We start from the raw sequence: 19,535 nt of genomic DNA on the forward strand, positions 1-19,535 counted from the left end.
CTAATTATTTATTGTTGTATATTATTTTCTTTACCTCTTTTTTTTCTTAATTATTAGCTAGTAAAAAAGATATTAATTCAATTATTATACATTCACAGGCATAACTAATGAAGGTCCTGCTTCTCTTACTACTCATGCTCTTGTAATTAATGGCAAGTTAATTGCGGATGAAATAAGCCACAGAATTGTTGACCAAGTTAGGAGGATGAGGGATTTCATTGCTAGAGTGCCTGGCTTGGCTGACATTCTTGTGGACCACCAAAAGGACTCTCAAACTTACATACGTAACAAGGATAAAGCTTGAAAGGATAGTGGAATCAAGTCACTTTTCACTCAGTTCCCCTAAGATTGTAAATAAGATGATGTTATCTATGTTGTGTCCACTTTTAATGAAGACCTATCTATTCATGGTATTCTTGTGCAGCTTCCTTAACCCTTAGTAATTTCTATTCACCATCATTTTAATATTTCTTTGACTACCTGTCTTTATCTTTTGATCATTCTTTTATAAAGTTGTTATAATTATATAATTTTATTGCATCAAAATATTATTTCTAAAATGTTTTCATTCAATATTCTATCAAGATTGAATATTCATTAGAATTGTTGAGATTAATATATATTATATTTTTTTTTATGAAAAGAAATAGTTATTCATATAAACCAAGGTATGAGGAATACTTAAAACTAATATATACGTGCTTGTCAGATGACATGTGCACTGAACTGGCCCGCATGAAAATTTCAGATGTAGAGATCACCTGTGCCCATGGAAAGGCTCACATGATGGTTGTGTTGTTACGATTTGATCCTACTACATGTTGTCCTAATCAAGGGTAATAAATGAGCAAATATTAGGCTTAACATAAACTATATAAATGTATTTAAATAATCAAAAGATGATTTATCATCCTAAGTGAATTAGAGAAAATATTCTATTTGTTATCAAATAATATTGATTATAAATCCTTATGTAAGGTGAAATGAGATTTGAAAAGATTTTCAAATCATATTTAAAGAATAAATGATTATGATGTTGAAAACAAATATGATTCCACAGAGTAGACAAACTACATGCTATAATATCTAAATAAAAAACAATGTTGATGAAATGATAATAATTACACTAAGAAGTTAACTCAAACCACTTATGACTTTTCTAATAATTAAAGAATTATGATAGGTTGCTAAAGATTATACTTGATCTTCAAATATAAATCAATCAATTGTTAAATTGATAATAAATTACTTGTTAATTTACTTAATCCTATTTTATTTAGGATTATGATTTATATTTGAGCCATCTTATTTGGGAACCTAATGGGTCATATATATACGAACCATTAGTCAAAAATTAAAATATGATGATTAATCAAGTGTGACTTGATTGTAAATAAGTTTTAGAAATTAAGGACTATAGTGTAATTTATATAGAAAATTACAATTATAAACCTAGAAAAATCAAGTAAGGACTTGATTGAATAAATTTATAAAATTATTCTGAAACAATATTTGTGATATTATTCAGGAGACAAATTGATATTTTGCTATTTATAAGGTTTTCAGGTTTAAGTTACAGAATACTTGAAAAACACAAAAAAAACCTAGCACTCAAAGACACAACAATTCCTCTCTCCTAAAAGGGTTTATGATATTTTTCATTGGTGGTTCGTGTGTATTATCATTTGAGAGCATACACTTGGGTGACTTGTAGTTTGCAACAACCTAGTCTTGAAGAAATTATTCAAAGCTGAAAAAAACATCTGATCTTCAGGTAATCTTTTTATAAACACTAAACAACTCTTGATCTGTCTATAGGATCTTGAGACTCCAATTGTTTTTGTAAATTTATTGTTTTTGCTGTGTGTATGTGTTTTGAAAAACCCAATAAACCTGACTTCTGTAGCGTTTGTAGATTGCATATATCCTTACTGTTCTGTGCTATAAATGCCCATAATTGTTTCATTCCTGTCTTTTATGCTAATACATGAATATCGATATTTATCCCCGCAATTGGCTGAGAATTGTGATTTTTTAAGTGTCATTACCTTCTATTAATGCCTGATTTTGGTGCTAATACATGAAGCTTTGTTCTTCCATACTTCTCATGTCAAAGCAATTTGTTTCGAAGATTAACCTTGAAAATAAGATGATAATCTTCATGTTACAATTTAATGCATTTTTCTGTAAGATATTTGATCAGGCCATACAAAACTCCTTAAAACGGCCTAATGAATTAATTCTTATTATGGGATATCTAAGACCAGATAATAGCCTTTTGTGGTAGGTAGGTGGTCATGTATTTAGCTGCTTATGTATAGAATTGAAATGGTTCAGGATTTGATAAGGCCTACTTGAGATGCTGGTGTTCTATGGATGACTTAAGAACGAATGTGCTATGGGCTAGCATATGGATGAGGGAAGCGTTTTGAATCTTCTTAAGTTAGAAAAGGATGTAGATATATGGCTTCCATCCACTCAAATATGGGGAATCTTGCTGTGAGAGGCTCTCCAAAGGGTTGCATTGAGCTAGCTATTTATCAGGTCAGGTGTGTGTTGAAATCATGGGGAAAATGCGATGGAGTTTGACCCATGACAATAATTACCATGCTACTCGGGGTTCTGCGAAGGGGCCTTCTGGTTTCACTTGACCACATACGTAGTTAGTAAATAGTTTCTCTTGCCTTACCATCATCATATTTGTTGCTATTAATTGTGTGTTTAACTACTTTCATTGATGCATATAATCCAGTGATAGATGATGATGCATGCTCATGAAAGGTTCCTTGTTCAATCAAATACCCCCTTCCCGGTCGCTGTCCGAGCTTCAATTCTGGATATCTGCCTCTGTGCTCTGGATACTGGATTCACCGGCCTGGCCATCCTTATCGGACCTCAAGTGGTTTGCTAGGTTTCAAGCATTGGTACCAGCTGCAGCAAGTAGCTTTTTTTTTCTTTGGTCAAGTAGCCCAAAACAATAGTTCAAGATTGTCTTCTAGCTGGTTATTTTGGACCCAGTCCCGAAGTAAAAACATTGATCAAAATCAAGATTCTCACTCAGGGGCTTTTGTTCCCAAAGTGGGCAGCCCAATTACGACTACTATATATGGACATTGCAACTTCTGTTACTTGTTACGACCATGTTGAAGTGCGGAACTCCTTAAGGCGTGTTTGGCTCTGATATTGCAGCCTCGATCACCAACTCAGCATCACCTTCAAGAATGACCTTTCTGAAATCCTATCTGTAAAGCAGACAACTGCTTCATGCGGCTCTCAAGCATCAAGAACAGTAGAATCATAATCAAGCGGTCATTGCCACTAGTGATATGCAGTAACCTCATTTGGTGTAGCGAGCAGTTCTCAGGAGATGACAATTTCAGCTATGCATGTAGGCACCTCCTACCATGCCATCTTTTTGTCTTTTAGATTCCATGCCATCCTTGATCACGTAGGAATATCAGAAGTAATAACTTTTGTGTTGCAAAAACCTTTTAAATCCAAACATTTTCTTTATCGAAAGGGATAATTTTTTTTTTAAAAAAAGGGACCTCCCATATTCTTTGCTCCTGGGAGTTTGTTATTTGCTAGGCTGCTCTGACATTGATTGCAATAATTGGAATGGGTTATACTGATTGTCAGGTAACATAGAACAAGTTAGTGTAGTGGCGGATTCATCAGCGACTACATGAGCAAACTTTCACAGCATTCTTTCATCGGATGTGAAAAAAAAAATAATAAAAAGGCAACAAGTACAAATAAATTTGATCCAAATCACCATGAGACAGCATCTTGGCGCAAATGCTAAAGCCAAGGAGGCGACAGTTATTCTTCCATTTCACCTGCAGATTGCACTGGCTCTACAACCGGTGGTATACAGTCCACCTTGTAACGCAGGACCTATTACAAAAATTGAGATGGCACGAGCAATGTTTAAATAATTGTGAATGCAGCACAGTAGCTCACTACTAGTCATTGTTTTTAACAAGTCACATACTGACATCACTATAAGTAGGTTATGTAAGTCTCGCAGAAAGGAAGTAAATTGTCCCAAATTAATCATGTTATTAATGCTCAGCATGCCTTCTCACCTTTTTAAAAAATGCAGAATATGAATTATCCCAAATAAGCTTGTAGTTTCCAGATACGCACGTGGAGAAGTTCCCCTGTAACAACATCAACGTCATGGGTAAGGGATCTCCCTGTATCAGCATTTGAAGACCATCCATCATATTAGAAGGTGTGGTAAAATAGTCAGTAACTCACTTGGTCAGACTCATAACGTCGATATGGTAGTATCAGCTGTGGAAGGACCGCACATGCCACAAGGTACATGCAAGGACAAAATACATAATTAAAGAAATTAATACAAAATCGAAACCAGGAAATCAGAAATTAGCAACAATAGGTCAACCACAATCTTTTGTTTTTGTAGTCCAATATAAGTGAAAGGTCTAATTGAAGAAAATTTTTTTTATTAAAAAAACTATAAAAGTAGTAAACATTTCCTAGTTTAACTTACAGTTTTTTTCCCTGTAGGGTCTGTACACTCCACACTAAATCCAATATCCTGACCAGCAACATATAAACCCAGTAAGATGGAAAAGGCAGTAATTGAAACAAAAAATAAAATAAAAAAGGCTAAAACTATGAGATAATAATAGCATCACAGTTCAACCCTGGCTTAAATGCGAATCAAATCTCTGATTTTTTACCTTCCCTTTTCTAGTTTGATGACTACATCGGATTTTCTCAACATTATAAGGCACAACCAAAACATAACATTTTAACCAGAAAGCTTTAACATAACCGACCCAAAGCTTCAAATTAATCCCAAACCACCAAATTAGCACTAGATAAATGGAGACCCCCTGTGAAAACAAGAAGCATCCAACTGCTTTCATTGCATCATGCAGACAGTACCACAAAAGACATCTTTCTTGGAAAGAACACACATGAAATTGATACTAATTTCCTAGTCATCAATCTAGTTTGTCATCGGTCACATTTCGAGTTTCTTATTCAATGAAAAATCCCAATTTTGACACCTTTTTTTATCCCATAAAACCCTTCAGTAAATTTGGAGAAACTCAACAATAACTGATTTAAAGGGAAAAAGAGAGGAGAAAAAAGGCAATTGAGTTCTTGATATGAATTTGGAAAATGAGTAAAAAGGATAATTAAAAAAAAATGATCAATAAAATTCTAAAGGTGTTAATGCTCTGACATTTTGACATGCATTGTGACAACACTGTAGATGGTGATGTTGGCATGGGAATAAAGACAGTTCCACTTACTATCATATTGGCATCCACTAAGAGTCTAAAACAATAAATGAAAACTGAACGTTGCAATTGAAATAGGAAACCTCATTTCTAGTCTACACGACAACTTCTGTAGGTAATTCACAGAATACTGACTGTGACATAAGGCCTGATAAAATAATTTCTAAAAATGTGCTTGGTCCATGTCACCCTCTACAGTTGAATGGATATAACTAAGAGAAAAACAGTTTTTCTTGTACTGCATAGAGGAAATGGGAAGTTAAAACTGCAGTATCTAATTTTAAAATACAGCAGACAAAGTTCAAAAGCTTGGAAGGATTGACAGCATGAACAAGAAGATTACCAAGATGAAAAATTTCGTTAGCTAAACACCCCAGAAGCTAAAAATAATTGAAAGAGCAACAAAAACAGATTTCGTGTTAAGAACCCAGCTCAACAAAAAGTTTGAGAATACTACCATGTTAATTTTGCCTTGTATCAAACTGAAATCCCAAGCAATGTATGAGTTCACTGATTCCACAGACAATGAAACCTAGAAAGGTAATGCCGTTACCATTAGCAAGTCAACATCTGAAAAGATGTAAAAGATTCCAAGCAGCTACAGGAATTGCATTTAAACAATGGAAAAGAGAAAACATTTAAAAAAACAAGCCAGTCATCTGAGCACACAAATGAACTTCTCCAGTGCAATCTACAGTTGAACTCTTTTACAAATTCCTGTTCATATGCTAGCAGGCACAAAGTCTAGAAGGAGATTAATATAGACTTGTGCATTTCAAAAAGAAAAAAAGCTTCCAGCAAATTTCAATGAAGCTCCTCCCAAGTGTGTAGAATAATTAGCAAGCAACTATGAAAGATTTAACTTCCACTTGATTCATTTATGCGTGCACGCAAGCGTGAGCGCGCGCACAATATGAACAGAAATCCTGCAAATAGTGCTTAAAAACAAACCTCGTGAGTTTTCCCAGCTGGAACATTTATCTCCTTGTAGTCATCATTGTTTCTGTATAGAACAAAATAGATAAGTTCAAATTGAAAGTACTGATGCTAATTAGAAGGTGAAAACTGAAAAACTTACCTAGCTTCTAATGCACCAGCAGCTTCTGCTGAAATAAAGAAAGGGGAATTTGCAAATACCTCACTGACAATACAAACATTCAAATGAACATGAGAACAACTAATATAGATCACATAAAACATTAATTATTATCTATCATATTAAAATTGAAAATCCCAATTTTCCTTCTCCGTGGATTTTCTTTTATAAAAAAAAACCATTGTTTTCCACCAGTAAAAAACAGGGCATACAAGCCCTATCTCTTTTCATGTTCAAGTTTGGTCATAATTAGAGAATTTTTGCGTAAGGAAATCCAAATGAATATAAACAACCACATACTCTTGTAATATTGTAGAGTTTTGTTAATAAATTAATGCATGTTTTACTTTAAGTTTGAATGAATATTTTACCTCATTATGCTCAAGAAATGTTCTTTTACCATCTCTATTCTAAATCAGTATCGCCTCTCTAACTACTCATATCACAATAACCTTATTTCATCAATAAAAAGTTACACTTAAATCTTGATGTCTTCCTCCATCATGTAGCACCAAAAATCCCAAGATTCCAACCCTGACAATGCTCCCATACTGTTCGTAGCACAGTGCAGCCGCAAGAGTTGCTCATTTTCTTGATTTTTCACCCAATCATATCCCATTTATGGCACCACTTAAAACCCTAAACTCCTGTGTATTTTCCCAACAATTTCTGCATCAATTGATCTATCAAATTTGGCCCCCAACCTAGTGATTTGTTGGCCTCCATAGATAATCTACACTCTATCTTAATTTCTTGTAGCTAAGACAATAGTAAAAGAGAACCTTTTCAACAAAATTTCATCAACATGCCCCAAGAATCTTTGTTGACCTTCAACAACCCTGTAATTCCAATTTTACCCTACCTTAATCCACATTAGCAGATTTGTGTAAGCCCCTCCTACATCTCATTTTTCCTATTTTCTCAGAACATAAAAAATCACTAGTTTATGGAAAGAGAAATATCCCTTTAAACTCCAAGAGCATTTATCAACAGGATAGCAAAATGATGATGGTGATGGTTTTAGTAAATTAAAAAAAAAAACTAACGACGGCGATGCTAATGTAAATAATTGTAGAAGTAGCATCACCACCATCACAATAGAAGCACGAGCAATACCTGATGAAGGTGATGAACCTTCTGAACTCATAAGTGTAGACATCAACAGCTTGTTCCAGGACAGCAACTTGATCCCTGGTTCTGATAAAATATACACCACAGCACAAAGGCAAAAAAGCAACCCACGGAAAATGTCACAACAGCACTGGCTAAGATACAGTAAAACATATATCTAGCTTATGACAACATACTACATCTAAACATTAGAAAACTCAGTAAAGGCAGCAAGTTACCCACAATTTTTTAGCCTCAAATCTCCCCCAAGCAAGTTGAATGAATAGTCTAATCAAGAGAACCATTGCTGTCAGACTGTATAAAGATGGTCCGTAACGCTGTCTTTGCTCTTCCATGGGCCTATACATTTAAGATTTTGATCAAACATTATCAATTAGGTACCAGATTCATGTTGATTTCCATATATCTATTTGTCTGACAAGTGGCACTGAGCATATACAGTAATGTAAAGAGGAGTACAAAATACTGCCAAAAACATAAAGGTGCATACCCATTGTCATCATTTATTTGGCGAATGAAGTCTAGTAAAACCTGCATCAGATGAAGGGAGGAAGGCATCACGTCAGTTGCATGTGAACATTGATGCTTAAGTATGAAAAAAATGCCCAGGGCAAACAAAATTGATATTGCTAACCATCAGCTCCCAAAAAGATTAGACCAATGATACGTGCGGTACAGGGTCAAGTTGTAAATTTTCACCTCCTTTACTTATGTTTGGTACAAGTTATAGGGAACGAGTTAAACATTAACCTCATGGGGAGGGATAAGGAAATTTTTTGAGAGGGGGATTTTGGGTTCTGTGTCCTTTCTTTCTTTCTTTTTTTCCATTTAATACTATTTTTATTCTTTTTTTCCACATCTATTTTGGACCACAACTATAAATTATCTATTTTCTTTTTACAATTGCATTTAACCTAAAATTTGATTTTACCTTCACTAAGACCTACTATTATCTCTAATTTTCCCACCTCTAACTGAACATCCTTAACACTTCATCCCTTAATCCTTTTTCACACCTTCAACACTTCACTTTTAACTTTGCCCCCCTTAACATTTCCCCTTCAAAATTTTCACCCCATACCAAACACAACCTAAAAGGAAATACTTCAATGCCCCAACCAAAAAAAAAGATCAAACAACCTAGGCCAAAAGGGAGGTGAGGAGAAGGTAGGATTGTACCTGAGGAACTCCTACCAAGTACTTCACAAGAGTTTTATATACACCTGTTGCTGAACCAAGCTGTGCTAACTGTCTCCTCCTGGTAGGATACAGCATTTGGGTCAGAACTGTATAGCCCCTTGCATCATTTTTTTTATTTACAAATAATTATATACTTAACAATATGAAAGGTCATGCCAGCACACAACAAAGGATAAGACATCCTCCAAATAACCAAAAAAGAAAAAGCTAAACAAAATGAAAACAACAAAGCTTTCTGATCTATCGGCTTATCTTCTAATGAAATCACTTCAAAGATAGCAGGGCAGAGCACCTAAGTACCACAATCTGTAAAACAAAAACCAAGGTGCCTCACCTATCCATTTGTTGTCTCCACAACAGAGCGTATCGATCACGTATACTTCCACCAGAATTAACGAGCGCATCAACCTCTGCTTGCTTATTCCTTTCTGACCGCTCCCTTTGCTGTCTGATAAGCGTTCCCCGAAAATCTTGAGGCATGTAGGTCATGACTGAATGAAAGCAAGTTCTCAAACACCTTAGCAAACATCAGTACAAAAATCCTGGCAGTGGCCTAAACCATTCACCTCAGCTGGTATCTTGAATAACCAACAAGATAGGTTGAAAACCATGCATAACTATGATCCTCATGCCTATCACTAATTAATCAATCAATTCTATTCCTTTGGCAGAGGATAGCAGCCTGCTTGTATCAAGGTAATCCTCAAACAATTCTCAAATAAAAACAGAAGAAAGAAGAGACCAAGTCAACAGTTTCATCTATTTTCTCCACTCATAAACTCAAAGTTAGTTAGTGATCGAATTATGAAATCTGAGCGTTTGAGAAGTACAGTATAACTTCTCAAATTAAACTCAGTTCCGTGATTTATATCAACACTTTTCCTGTTACAAACTTAATCCACACTAATTATTAGTATTGAGTACATGTAATTCACCATTTTAAGATGGTTTGCACTCAGAGATAAACATTTACTAGTGACTAAACAGCCTACAACCTTTATCAGCAACCTGCTAGCAAGAATACAAAAGGAAAACTCTGATTTGCTAAGAAGTAAACTGCTGGCAAGTAACCCTGATAGGCTAGCATATTTCTCACCTAATGTCCCATTTCAGAACCGCATTGAAATTTTTTTCAGATATTGCAAAAACTAATCTGAATTAGTATAATTCTGTATTAACCCAAACTCCCAAAGGCAAAAAGATAACCGCCGTGATGCCATCTCTTCCAAGGCACTTAAAAATCAATCTCAGTGACCACATAAATCTGATTATAAAACCAAGCATGCATTGAATTCTGGTGTACTAGAAGATCATTCATTTATTTAATGCTAAGGTCAAGATTGGTGCACCGAGAAGAAATGGTAAATGGGATCAAGATTGTGAATAAGATGAATCGCCGCCGCATAAGTTTTAAAAAGGAAATAAAATGATCAATTCAGAAAACTCAAAGCATTTCAACAGAACAAATGAGTCAACATAGGCAATGCAGCATTCTTCTGAAAGATTAAAGTGGAAAATAATTGATGCATGGAGAAATAACCTGTGTTGAACACATGATCAGAATTCACAGCTTGGAAATCTTGCAATGCGTTCAAAGTCTTCTGAAACTTATATCTCATGTTGTTAAAAACAGTAGAGAGTTCACTGTCATCTTGAAGCTACAATTACATAACAAATAATGTAAGATAATGCAAAGAATTTGTGTAAAAAATAAAAGAAATTATAAAAAAAAATATGGAGGCTTACGGGCTGAGGGCAGTGAGATTCATGAAGCAAAAAGATAATTTCTTCCATGTGTTCTCGGTTCTTCCACATATTCTCATCAATTTTATGAGGAGACTCTCCTTCCGATTCTTTTAGCAATAAGCTTTCATCTAAAAATCAATCACCACCCACCCAAATAAATAAATAAACTGAACAATTATTGTTGTTGTAATTATTTTAAAAAAAAAGGGAAAAGAAAGGGAGTGAACCTTGAGAGGAGGGAGGAGAGTCCTTGAGCAAATCGGAGGTCATGGAGCGGATCTCCGAGGAAAGGCGAGAAACGTCGTCGGGGAGAGGGGTAAAAGGGTATTTGTCGTAATAAGATGCCAGGAAAATCCTGGTTATCGGCACCAGACCCTCTGTTGATGCCATTTCTAATCTAATCTGATCTCCAGGGAAAAAAAAAAAAAAACAACAACAACAACTTTCTGCTGATTTGAGTCAAATAACCAAACCCAATTACTATCAGAAAAATAAAAAAAGCGGTGAATTTTCGATAGAAGAAGATCGAAAATAATAATTCAATTAATTAAATGGATTTCAAGTCCAAGCTGCTCCTACTCCATCCTCCCTCTTATGCCGTAGTATATTCCTTTCTTTCTTTCTTTCTTTTATATCCTTTTCCTTCGTTTTATTTTCCTCTTTATATATTTATATTTTCATGTTAAAAATATTTAAGGAATTAAATTTAAAAGAGGCGGCGTGTAGTGCAAGGCTGTCGCTTCTCGCTTCGCTTCAATCTTCCGTCATTGGAAGTTCGTTACTAACAGAAGAGTTGACAAGCGTTGCTTTTCTGTTCTTCTTTTTAACTTTTTATTCAATACTCCTCCTATTGATCGAAGTAGAGTTAGGCTCTGGCGCAAAACAGCCCAAGTAAAGATGAGGCCCGAGGGATTTATTTTTGGGCCCATAAGCCCAAATATATGCCTTTGGATTTGTCATAATAACCGAGCAAAGCCCATAGTCCAATTGGGGAAAAGAAGAGGAGAGCGAAATGGAATGAAGATAAAAAAAACCTTCAATAGAGAGACGTTAGAATATAACACACCCAATTTTTCTTTATTTTCGAAAACAAGCAAAAATAAAAGCAATGGGTGGTGGTGGAGGTGGAGCTGATGGTGGTTCAGACATTGCACTGCATCCCGAGAAGGTGAAGATTGTAGCCACATGTTTGGTGGTTGCGGTTGGCGTATCCCTCTTAGGGTTATATCTCAAGTCCGGCGCCGAATGGAGGTCTAATTGGTCATTATCTTTAAACAAGAAGAAGAAGAAGAAGCCAATTCGAGTGTACATGGACGGCTGTTTCGACATGATGCACTACGGACACTGCAACGCCCTCCGCCAAGCACGCGCCCTCGGAGATCAATTGGTGGTGGGCGTTGTTAGCGACGACGAAATTATAGCCAATAAAGGTCCTCCAGTGACACCTGTCCATGAAAGGATGATTATGGTGAATGCGGTGAAATGGGTGGACGAGGTGATTTCAGATGCGCCATACGCTATAACTGAAGACTTCATGAAGAAGCTTTTTGATGAATATAATATTGATTATATTATTCACGGCGATGATCCTTGCGTCCTCCCTGATGGCACCGATGCGTATGCGCTCGCTAAGAAAGCTGGCCGTTACAAACAGATTAAGCGCACTGAAGGCGTTTCCAGCACGGATATCGTTGGTAATTTATTTATTTATTTATTTTTATTCCTTTTTTAAAAAAAAAGAAAAGAAAAAAGATATGTGTGTCTGTGTGTGTATTTCATGGAATTATAGTTGTTGTTGTTGTGAATAAATAGGTCGCATGCTTCTGTGTACTCGAGAGAGATCCATTAGTGACAGCCACAATCAGTCGTCATTGCAAAGGCAGTTTAGCCATGGGCACAGCCAGAAATTTGAAGACGGTGGATCTGGAAGTGGAACTCGGGTTTCTCATTTCCTTCCTACTTCACGCAGAATTGTACAATTCTCCAATGGCAAGGTATCCAGTTAGTTACTCATCATTCTGCCAATAACAGTAATTTCATTATTAGTTTTCCACATCTTTAGTGATTCCTTGCTTGCTGCACTTTACTGGGTATTGCTACCAAGAGCCGGTAAACCTTGCGCCTTTTCCTGTGTGGAATCATGTTCTGCAACTAACTGGGTGGCGTTCATTTCATCTCAAACAAGCACTAGGCATTATGCAATGCTTGAGTCCTCATTTTGTTGTGTAACTTTTGTGCCTCTCACAAAAGCTAGGACCTTGTAACCTGGTACCCACCATTTGTTCAAATAGAAGCTGGTAAAGTTCTATCGTAAAAGTGGATTACTTTACTGATCACAATGAAACAAGATTTATATCTAGTTCGTCTTTATTGCGTTCTCCATATTCTAAGTGAATTTCTGCTGTTTTTATGCAAATATTATGATATCCACAATGCCATTTCTCAACCAATTTTCTACACAAGTGATTTCAGGGGCCAGGGCAGGATGCTCGCATAGTTTATATTGATGGTGCGTTTGATCTCTTCCATGCTGGACATGTCGAGGTGTGTTATGCTTTTCCTGTGTCTTCTCATGCCTGTGCCTGTTGAGATACAAGTGGCTAATTTTTTGGACTTCAAACTTTTCTTCTTCTGTTCGTATGGAATAAATTCAATCTACCATTGATTTCTACACCTTCTAGTTATTCTTCCCCAATTATGTGTGAAGTGCATCTTTTTATTATCCATTTGCACTTGCTTTTTTTTACTCTTTCGTGCTTGTGATGATCCTCTGACTAGTTTAAGAAAAATGGAAGGAAAGATGAGCTACTTGCAAGTCATGTCAGCCTTACACTAGGGGTTGGGAGTGAGCCTTGTGTTGTTTACTCTGAGCATTGATATGTCAGAGAATCATGTTTAAGATGATATTGGTTGCTGATCACCAAGGTTTTTCATGGATAAACCAATATAAAGAAACTTGTAAATTAGATTGTTGGGAGAGACATTTTGAACTCAATGTTTTAAATTAGAAGCAATAAAGCTGTAATATGTTGATGCTAGTTTGTCATGACAAGAAATGGAACATGGTGAATGATGGCTTGGAGGTTAGAAAAATTGATATGTTTCGCTATATTATCAATATTTATTAAGAAGGTTGATGTTGATTAGGGAGCAGTCTATAAACTAGTGAAAGGTGGATAAATCTAGAAAAAGCACCTTTGTTGTTGTTTGATTATGGCAGTTCATTGATATAGTTAGGTCAGGTTTGAGCCTATAATTGTATCATACCTAACTTCTAATATTTTATAAATTGTAAACATGACCCATTCAATTTTTTTTGGACCCAAGCGGGTTGGATATATCAGGTTAAATTAATTTTTGTGTAGATATTACAGATATTCACAAGTTGGGATTATATTGCTAATTTTATAAGTTTGATTTAGAGGCGGATCTACGGTATGTACTGTAGTTGTCATGACATCCTTGATGTTAGGTCTAATTTTAATACTTTACACCATTATTAAATTCTAGTTACCGTCCCTAGCAAAGAGATGAGCTTATTTTTATCACTTGATTTAGAGGCGGATCTACGGTATGTACTGTAGTTGTCATGACATCCTTGATGTTAGGTCTAATTTTAATACTTTACACCATTATTAAATTCTAGTTACCGTCCCTAGCAAAGAGATGAGCTTATTTTTATCACATTAAATAAATCTAATAGGAAGCTCACTAATAATAACTTTGAAGTCAAAACATTTCTAAATAAAATAAAAATAATGTTTAATACACAAACTATCAAATATAAAGACAACAGAGTATAGAGTATACAAGTTGGGTCGGGTTGATCGGGTTTTTAAAATTATAACCCGCCACCTGACCTGCGATATCCATTTTTTAAGTTTTTTAACCTGCTATCATCTGTAATATCTATTTTTTAGGTTTTTTGACCTACTATTATCTGTAATATCCATATTATTCGATTTTGATGGGTTGAGTCAAGTTAGATAATGCAAATATTACAAATATACCAGGTTTTTTTTAACACCCCTAGTTTGATGTTTGCTGATTCATGAGCATTATGTTTTAAGAATGCTGTAAAATGAAGTTATGATCTACGAACCTAGTGTCGACTTTGGAAAACAAAGGGGTAATGAGTTCAGAAGCAAGCGCAGGAAGGCAGGGATGCCTTGATAGATGAGTGAAAAATAAAAGACAAATAAAAAAGAGCTTAGTATATGTTAAAAGTGGCACCACTTGATGCTGAAACAAGGGAAACATCCATATGCCTTGCACTTGTGGTTACTCAAAATTATGTCAACAGTTAAAAAAAAAATTAATGAGAGAAATCACAGTAACTCGTGACTAGTAGACTGGAAAGAAAGCTTTTGTATGATAATGTCCTGGATTGTATGATATGGTGCAAAGAATTTTGTCCAGTTCATTCCATCTAGCTAAGCTTAGTTGGCTAAAGTGAGTGGTGTGTGCCACTATGTGAATAATGACCATTATCTATTGTTTAGATTCTCAAGCTTGCTCGTGCGCTTGGAGATTTTCTTCTTGTTGGAATACACAATGATCATATAGTCAGGTAGCGCTCGGTGTTCTGATGTCTTTACACCCTATTTCCATACTTCCTGGTTTTGTCTTTGCTTTCTTGGAATTTACTTTGCTGCTTTTATATTTATATTATGTGCCATATGCTAGCTTGTTAAAAAAAGAAAAAAGGAAAGTGTTCTGCTTCAAACCCTAGAAAATAGCCTCTTGTAACATTATAGGGACATTGATCTCCACTAATGGAGACTAAAAGATACAAATAGGTAAGCCTACTGTTTAAACATTTGCTTTGGGGACACTGATGAATAAACTAGGAATGCCCTCCATGCCTGGGTAAAAGACGTATAATTTAAGTTGAATGAGACTAACAATTCTAAACATGTGCTTTGGGGACTAAGAAACTGTTTGGGAATGCGGTGCAAACCACGTTCCCAAAAAATTCAAAATTTTTTTTTTTTTGGCTAAAATTTAATATGGTTTGTACGTTTTGGATCGTTTTGATGTACTGATGTCAAAAATGATTTTTAAAAAATAAAAAAACATAATTAGTATGCATTTCGACACGAAAAGTTATTTGAAAAGCAACCGTTACCACACTACCAAACACATTATAAAAGATACAAATAGGTAAACCTTCATGGTGTTACTATTTAAAGATTTGCTTTGGGGACACTGATGAATATACTAGGAATGCCCCTCCATGCCTGGGTAAAGACGTATAATTTAAGTTGAATGAGACTAACAATTCTAAACCAGGAAGGATGATTTTCTGCACCATACAAAATGTTGAGATGACAATGAACTAGGAAAAGATGCTAATTATATTAATCTTATGGTAATTAAAAGATTTGAATGGGCAGTGCATCACAGCTTACTGTAACACTATTGAATGGACTATGAATGTTGGTTGTTAGTGTTGGTTTGCAATGCCCATAGTTGTGTTTCTCACTAGCCCTGGGCAAGAAATACAGAAGCCACGTGAAAATTTCAAAACTTGAAAAAAATAACATTCCAGAATATAAAAGGAACCTTAGGATTCAATAAGTCTATAGTGACAAGAAACTATTAGTGAGACTCATTCTTTATTCAACAAATTTTTGAAAGATCATAGGAATGAAGTGGCTAGAGGATGGGAACAGTACCCACTTTTATGATCATTAATTCAAACCGTTTCTAGTAGTGCTGCTTTTTAACAACAAATTTCAGTCATGTTAGTGGTAAAATTATAGCTTAGTAGTTTCTTATTCAATTAAATAAATAGTAGAATTGACATATTGGGAACAAATTCTTAAAAGTGCTAGAATCCAATTGGAGGGCATCTCATCATTGTTAAGAAATTCAATTGGAGTGGATCAATCAGCTCTAAAGAAACTGCCAAATTTTCCAAAGCACTTTGATGCAGGACAAAAGAAATTTAAAGCTAAAGAAAAAAGAAAAGAAGAAGCCAAAGAAAGAGAAGAGAAAGTTGAAGAAGAGAAAGAATGGGGTTGGAAAAGTCTGCAACTCTGCAAATTTTATTTAATTCATCAAAAATTGTCTAACATTTAGAAAAATAACATATAAATATTAAAACTAACTAGAATAGACAATTGGGCTTATAGCCCACTAAATAAAATATCCAACAATAATTAAATCAATATCAACAAATAAACTTAAATAAAATCCTAACTTTTGTTTAGTCTACATTTAGGCTATAGTTCTACCTTTCAGTTGTGTCAAGCACTTGCTCTGGAAATTTTAATTTGGTTGCTCACCCAATCGATGGTTGCAGATATTTAGCCTCAAGGGAAGAATACAGAGTTTTGTGGAAATATTTTATGAATACACTTGGAAGTTGTATATTCTCAGAATCATATGAGTTCTTAGAAATTTGGCATCGCATGTTACTATTGAGAAAATTTTGGATGACCTTGTGCTTCAGTGATGGCTGCTTGATTTTAAGTGCAGCTATGATGCTGCCTGGAATTATAGTGCTACTATACATAGAAATTGAAAGACCTCGAGCTTCAGTAGCTTGTTAAAACTTGTCTTCAGATGTCATCTTATTTGTGTATAGTGTATAGTGCTGAACTTTTCTCAGGAAAGCTACAATAATATTATTGTAATTGGATAGTAGTAAAATTCTATAGTCTGAAGAATCATTCATGGATTTTACTTTGTTATGCTTAATTGTTTAAGCCTCAATTAGTTGACTAATATCTGAGAGTGTTTCCCGGATGGTTTCTGCAGTTCAAAAAGAGGAGCACACCGTCCTATTATGAATCTTCATGAACGAAGTTTAAGTGTGTTGGCATGTCAATATGTGGATGAGGTGATTATAGGTGCTCCATGGGAAGTATCTAAAGACATGGTTAGTATGTTATTAACTTATTCTTTGTTCTTGTTTTTCCATTTGTGGAATAAATAAGTGATCTTTTTTTAGTTTCCTTCATCTTTATAAAAATGCCAAGTAAATTTTCTAGACATTGCTGACTTTGTCAATATGCTTGAAATCCCAGCAGATATACATATTACTGTTCATTTGTAATGTCCTTAATATGTAATAATGCCACAAGCACACATCATATAATTTGAATAAGCAGTAACAGGCATGAGTGCCGTCTTTTTATTCCTGTCTTGGCATGTGCTGTTTTTCTCAGTTTGCAGTGGCTGGCTATTTCACTACCTGATTTGGTATTTTAAATTCTTGGTGGAACTTGAGCATGTGCTGGCTATTTCACTACCTGAGAGGAGATCCTTGTCTCCTCCTCCTTTTCTCCTCTTCTTCTTTTCTATGATGATTTTGAATGGGTAGGCTCTCTTTCTAATGTGTGAGTGGAATCCAAACATAGGTGATAAGCGTGCCAACTAAAACTAAACTAACAGGCGCCCATGACTTCTATGGGGAACCTATGTAGATTATTTCGGTGGAAAATAAGTCAAAGCAAGATGAAGGGTGGCCCTCCTCCTCTGCTCTCCCCTCTAGGAAGGGGGGAATGACCATATTATGAAGATTTGGCCCTGATTTGGCATGCATCCTTAACATTAAACATTATAGCTCCCCATCTGGTCTTTGCTTTCCTGAGGGAAGCAGACCTCAAACTGCCTTAAAACTTGCAAACCTGGCTCCTATCAGTTCTCAGATTGTTCAATCATATTCTTGGTGCGTGCTTAAGAAAGTTTTTGCTCTGGTAATCACTACCAGTGTTAAGTCAGATGTGTGAGGCCTGTTATGATTTTTATTTCTTTTCTTCTCTCTTTCTCTGCTCATAATTATGGTGATCTTTTAATTAGTCAACTTTTTTATTTCTTGTTTAGCCTTTTTTAGCTGATTTTTCTAGACTTGATGCAAATCTGCAGATTACAACCTTCAACATCTCTTCAGTTGTCCATGGGACAGTTGCAGAGAACAATGACTTTCTGAAGGTAAATCATACATGTAGCTAGAAGCTCAGCAGGACTGGAAACACACAATCACCTACTAATTAAGAAGTTGCTTACATGCTTCTCTTTAGCCTTGCAGGAAAAAGACAATCCTTATGTTGTGCCAATCAGTATGGGTATCTTCCAAGTTTTGGATAGCCCTTTAGATATTACAACCACCACGATAATTAAAAGGATTGTATCAAATCATGAAGCATATCAGGTTCACCTATTCCCCTATCATGCTATCTTCTGTTGACAAATTGTAGAGGAGTCTTTTGATTATAGAGACATACTCACAAGAACAAATTGTTTCTTAAGATTGGGAGATCATTTTGGAGCCACAGGGATTGAATGCTTATTTAGTGCGTGCTTGTTCTGGTTAAAGCTCACAGAAGTGTATCTTTGCTATGCAGAAACGTAATCAGAAGAAGGCAGCAAGTGAGAGGAGGTATTATGAGGATAAAGCTTATGTATCTGGTGATTGAGTCTCCACCAAGCCTTGTGGGTTGTTGACTGAGCGTTGATGTTGTTAGTGGTACCGCTGTAAAGAAGTTACCTGAGCGCTAACATCACATGCAGCCCAATGAGGTTGTGATTTGTGGTCGAGATCACACGCTATTATTCGCTTCTTTGTCAGGCAAATGATCTCTTGGAATTAGATCCAGGATACCAATAGCAAAATTGAGGGGCTGGATTGTTGAGTTTTTTAAGAAATCCACTCGGGCATTATCCGAGGCACTCTCGGTTGGACGTTCATATTTGTTAGAAGTTGATCATATATATGTTGCCCTTATGCTGTAACTAAACGCAGGCCCAGGTTGGGATTTTAAAGAATGTAATTCTTCCCTTCTCTCTATCTTTTCGTTCAATTTGATTTTACATTTTAAAAATACTTTCAAAAAAAATTAAAAAAATTATATTTTTTTATTTGCTTCAAATTAATTTTCTTTAAGTGTCTTCGAATCATTTTGATGTATTAATATTAAAAATAATTTTTAAAAAATAAAAAAATTATTTTAATATATTTTCAAATAAAAAATATTTTAAAAAATAATTAAAATAACATTTTCAAACAACACTTTCAAGTCCGGAAAAAATATTTTTTCGTCCCCAGGCTAGTCTAGCGGTTGTAAATTAAC

General features: G+C 35.2%; 2 protein-coding genes across 4 annotated transcripts; one reads left to right on the forward strand and one right to left on the reverse strand.

Annotated features, from left to right (window-relative positions):
* Positions 1 to 3,600: 3,600 nt before the first annotated feature.
* Positions 3,601 to 11,107, reverse strand: LOC133677145 (uncharacterized). 2 transcript variants are annotated; one of them, XM_062098987.1, is made up of 15 exons: positions 10,683 to 11,106; positions 10,456 to 10,583; positions 10,250 to 10,367; positions 9,044 to 9,200; positions 8,689 to 8,767; positions 8,000 to 8,040; positions 7,732 to 7,848; positions 7,495 to 7,575; positions 6,361 to 6,423; positions 6,234 to 6,285; positions 5,740 to 5,814; positions 4,520 to 4,567; positions 4,264 to 4,299; positions 4,089 to 4,163; positions 3,601 to 3,897 (listed from the first exon to the last, which is right to left on the reverse strand). In XM_062098987.1, exons 1-15 carry the CDS (start codon positions 10,843 to 10,845, stop codon positions 3,823 to 3,825), a joined length of 1,308 nt encoding a protein of 435 aa, XP_061954971.1. In that variant the 5' UTR covers positions 10,846 to 11,106; the 3' UTR covers positions 3,601 to 3,822. The 2 variants fall into 2 exon arrangements, with proteins under 2 accessions (XP_061954971.1, XP_061954972.1); XM_062098988.1 differs by lacking the exon at positions 5,740 to 5,814 and having other exon boundaries at positions 10,683 to 11,107.
* Positions 11,108 to 11,495: 388 nt separating this feature from the next.
* Positions 11,496 to 19,252, forward strand: LOC133677146 (ethanolamine-phosphate cytidylyltransferase-like). 2 transcript variants are annotated; one of them, XR_009835702.1, is made up of 8 exons: positions 11,496 to 12,149; positions 12,268 to 12,449; positions 12,928 to 12,999; positions 14,958 to 15,025; positions 17,221 to 17,341; positions 18,331 to 18,396; positions 18,486 to 18,616; positions 18,810 to 19,252. XR_009835702.1 is itself a non-coding variant. In XM_062098989.1 (8 exons), the coding sequence occupies exons 1-8, from the start codon at positions 11,564 to 11,566 to the stop codon at positions 18,879 to 18,881; spliced, it is 1,290 nt and encodes a 429-aa protein (XP_061954973.1). In that variant the 5' UTR covers positions 11,498 to 11,563; the 3' UTR covers positions 18,882 to 19,252. The 2 variants fall into 2 exon arrangements, 1 of the variants encoding a protein (XP_061954973.1); XM_062098989.1 differs by having other exon boundaries at positions 11,498 to 12,149; positions 18,494 to 18,616.
* The last annotated feature ends 283 nt before the right edge of the window (positions 19,253 to 19,535 follow it).

This window comes from Populus nigra, chromosome 17 (genome assembly GCF_951802175.1).
Source record: "Populus nigra chromosome 17, ddPopNigr1.1, whole genome shotgun sequence".
In the NCBI taxonomy this organism is placed as follows: Eukaryota; Viridiplantae; Streptophyta; class Magnoliopsida; order Malpighiales; family Salicaceae; genus Populus; species Populus nigra.

Bases quoted from the DNA above. Each gene is read 5' to 3' on its own strand.
- LOC133677145 (XM_062098987.1), bottom strand. From the start codon at position 10,845: ATGGCATCAACAGAGGGTCTGGTGCCGATAACCAGGATTTTCCTGGCA. The intron at 7,576-7,731 runs GTGGGTAACTTG...ATATTTTATCAG, and splicing joins AGATTTGAGGCTAAAAAATT to AACCAGGGATCAAGTTGCTG. The intron at 4,164-4,263 runs GTGAGTTACTGA...ATGTTGTTACAG, and splicing joins GACGTTATGAGTCTGACCAA to GGGAACTTCTCCACGTGCGT.
- LOC133677146 (XM_062098989.1), top strand. From the start codon at position 11,564: ATGGGTGGTGGTGGAGGTGGAGCTGATGGTGGTTCAGACATTGCACTG. The intron at 13,000-14,957 runs GTGTGTTATGCT...TCTATTGTTTAG, and splicing joins TCCATGCTGGACATGTCGAG to ATTCTCAAGCTTGCTCGTGC. The intron at 15,026-17,220 runs GTAGCGCTCGGT...TGGTTTCTGCAG, and splicing joins CACAATGATCATATAGTCAG to TTCAAAAAGAGGAGCACACC.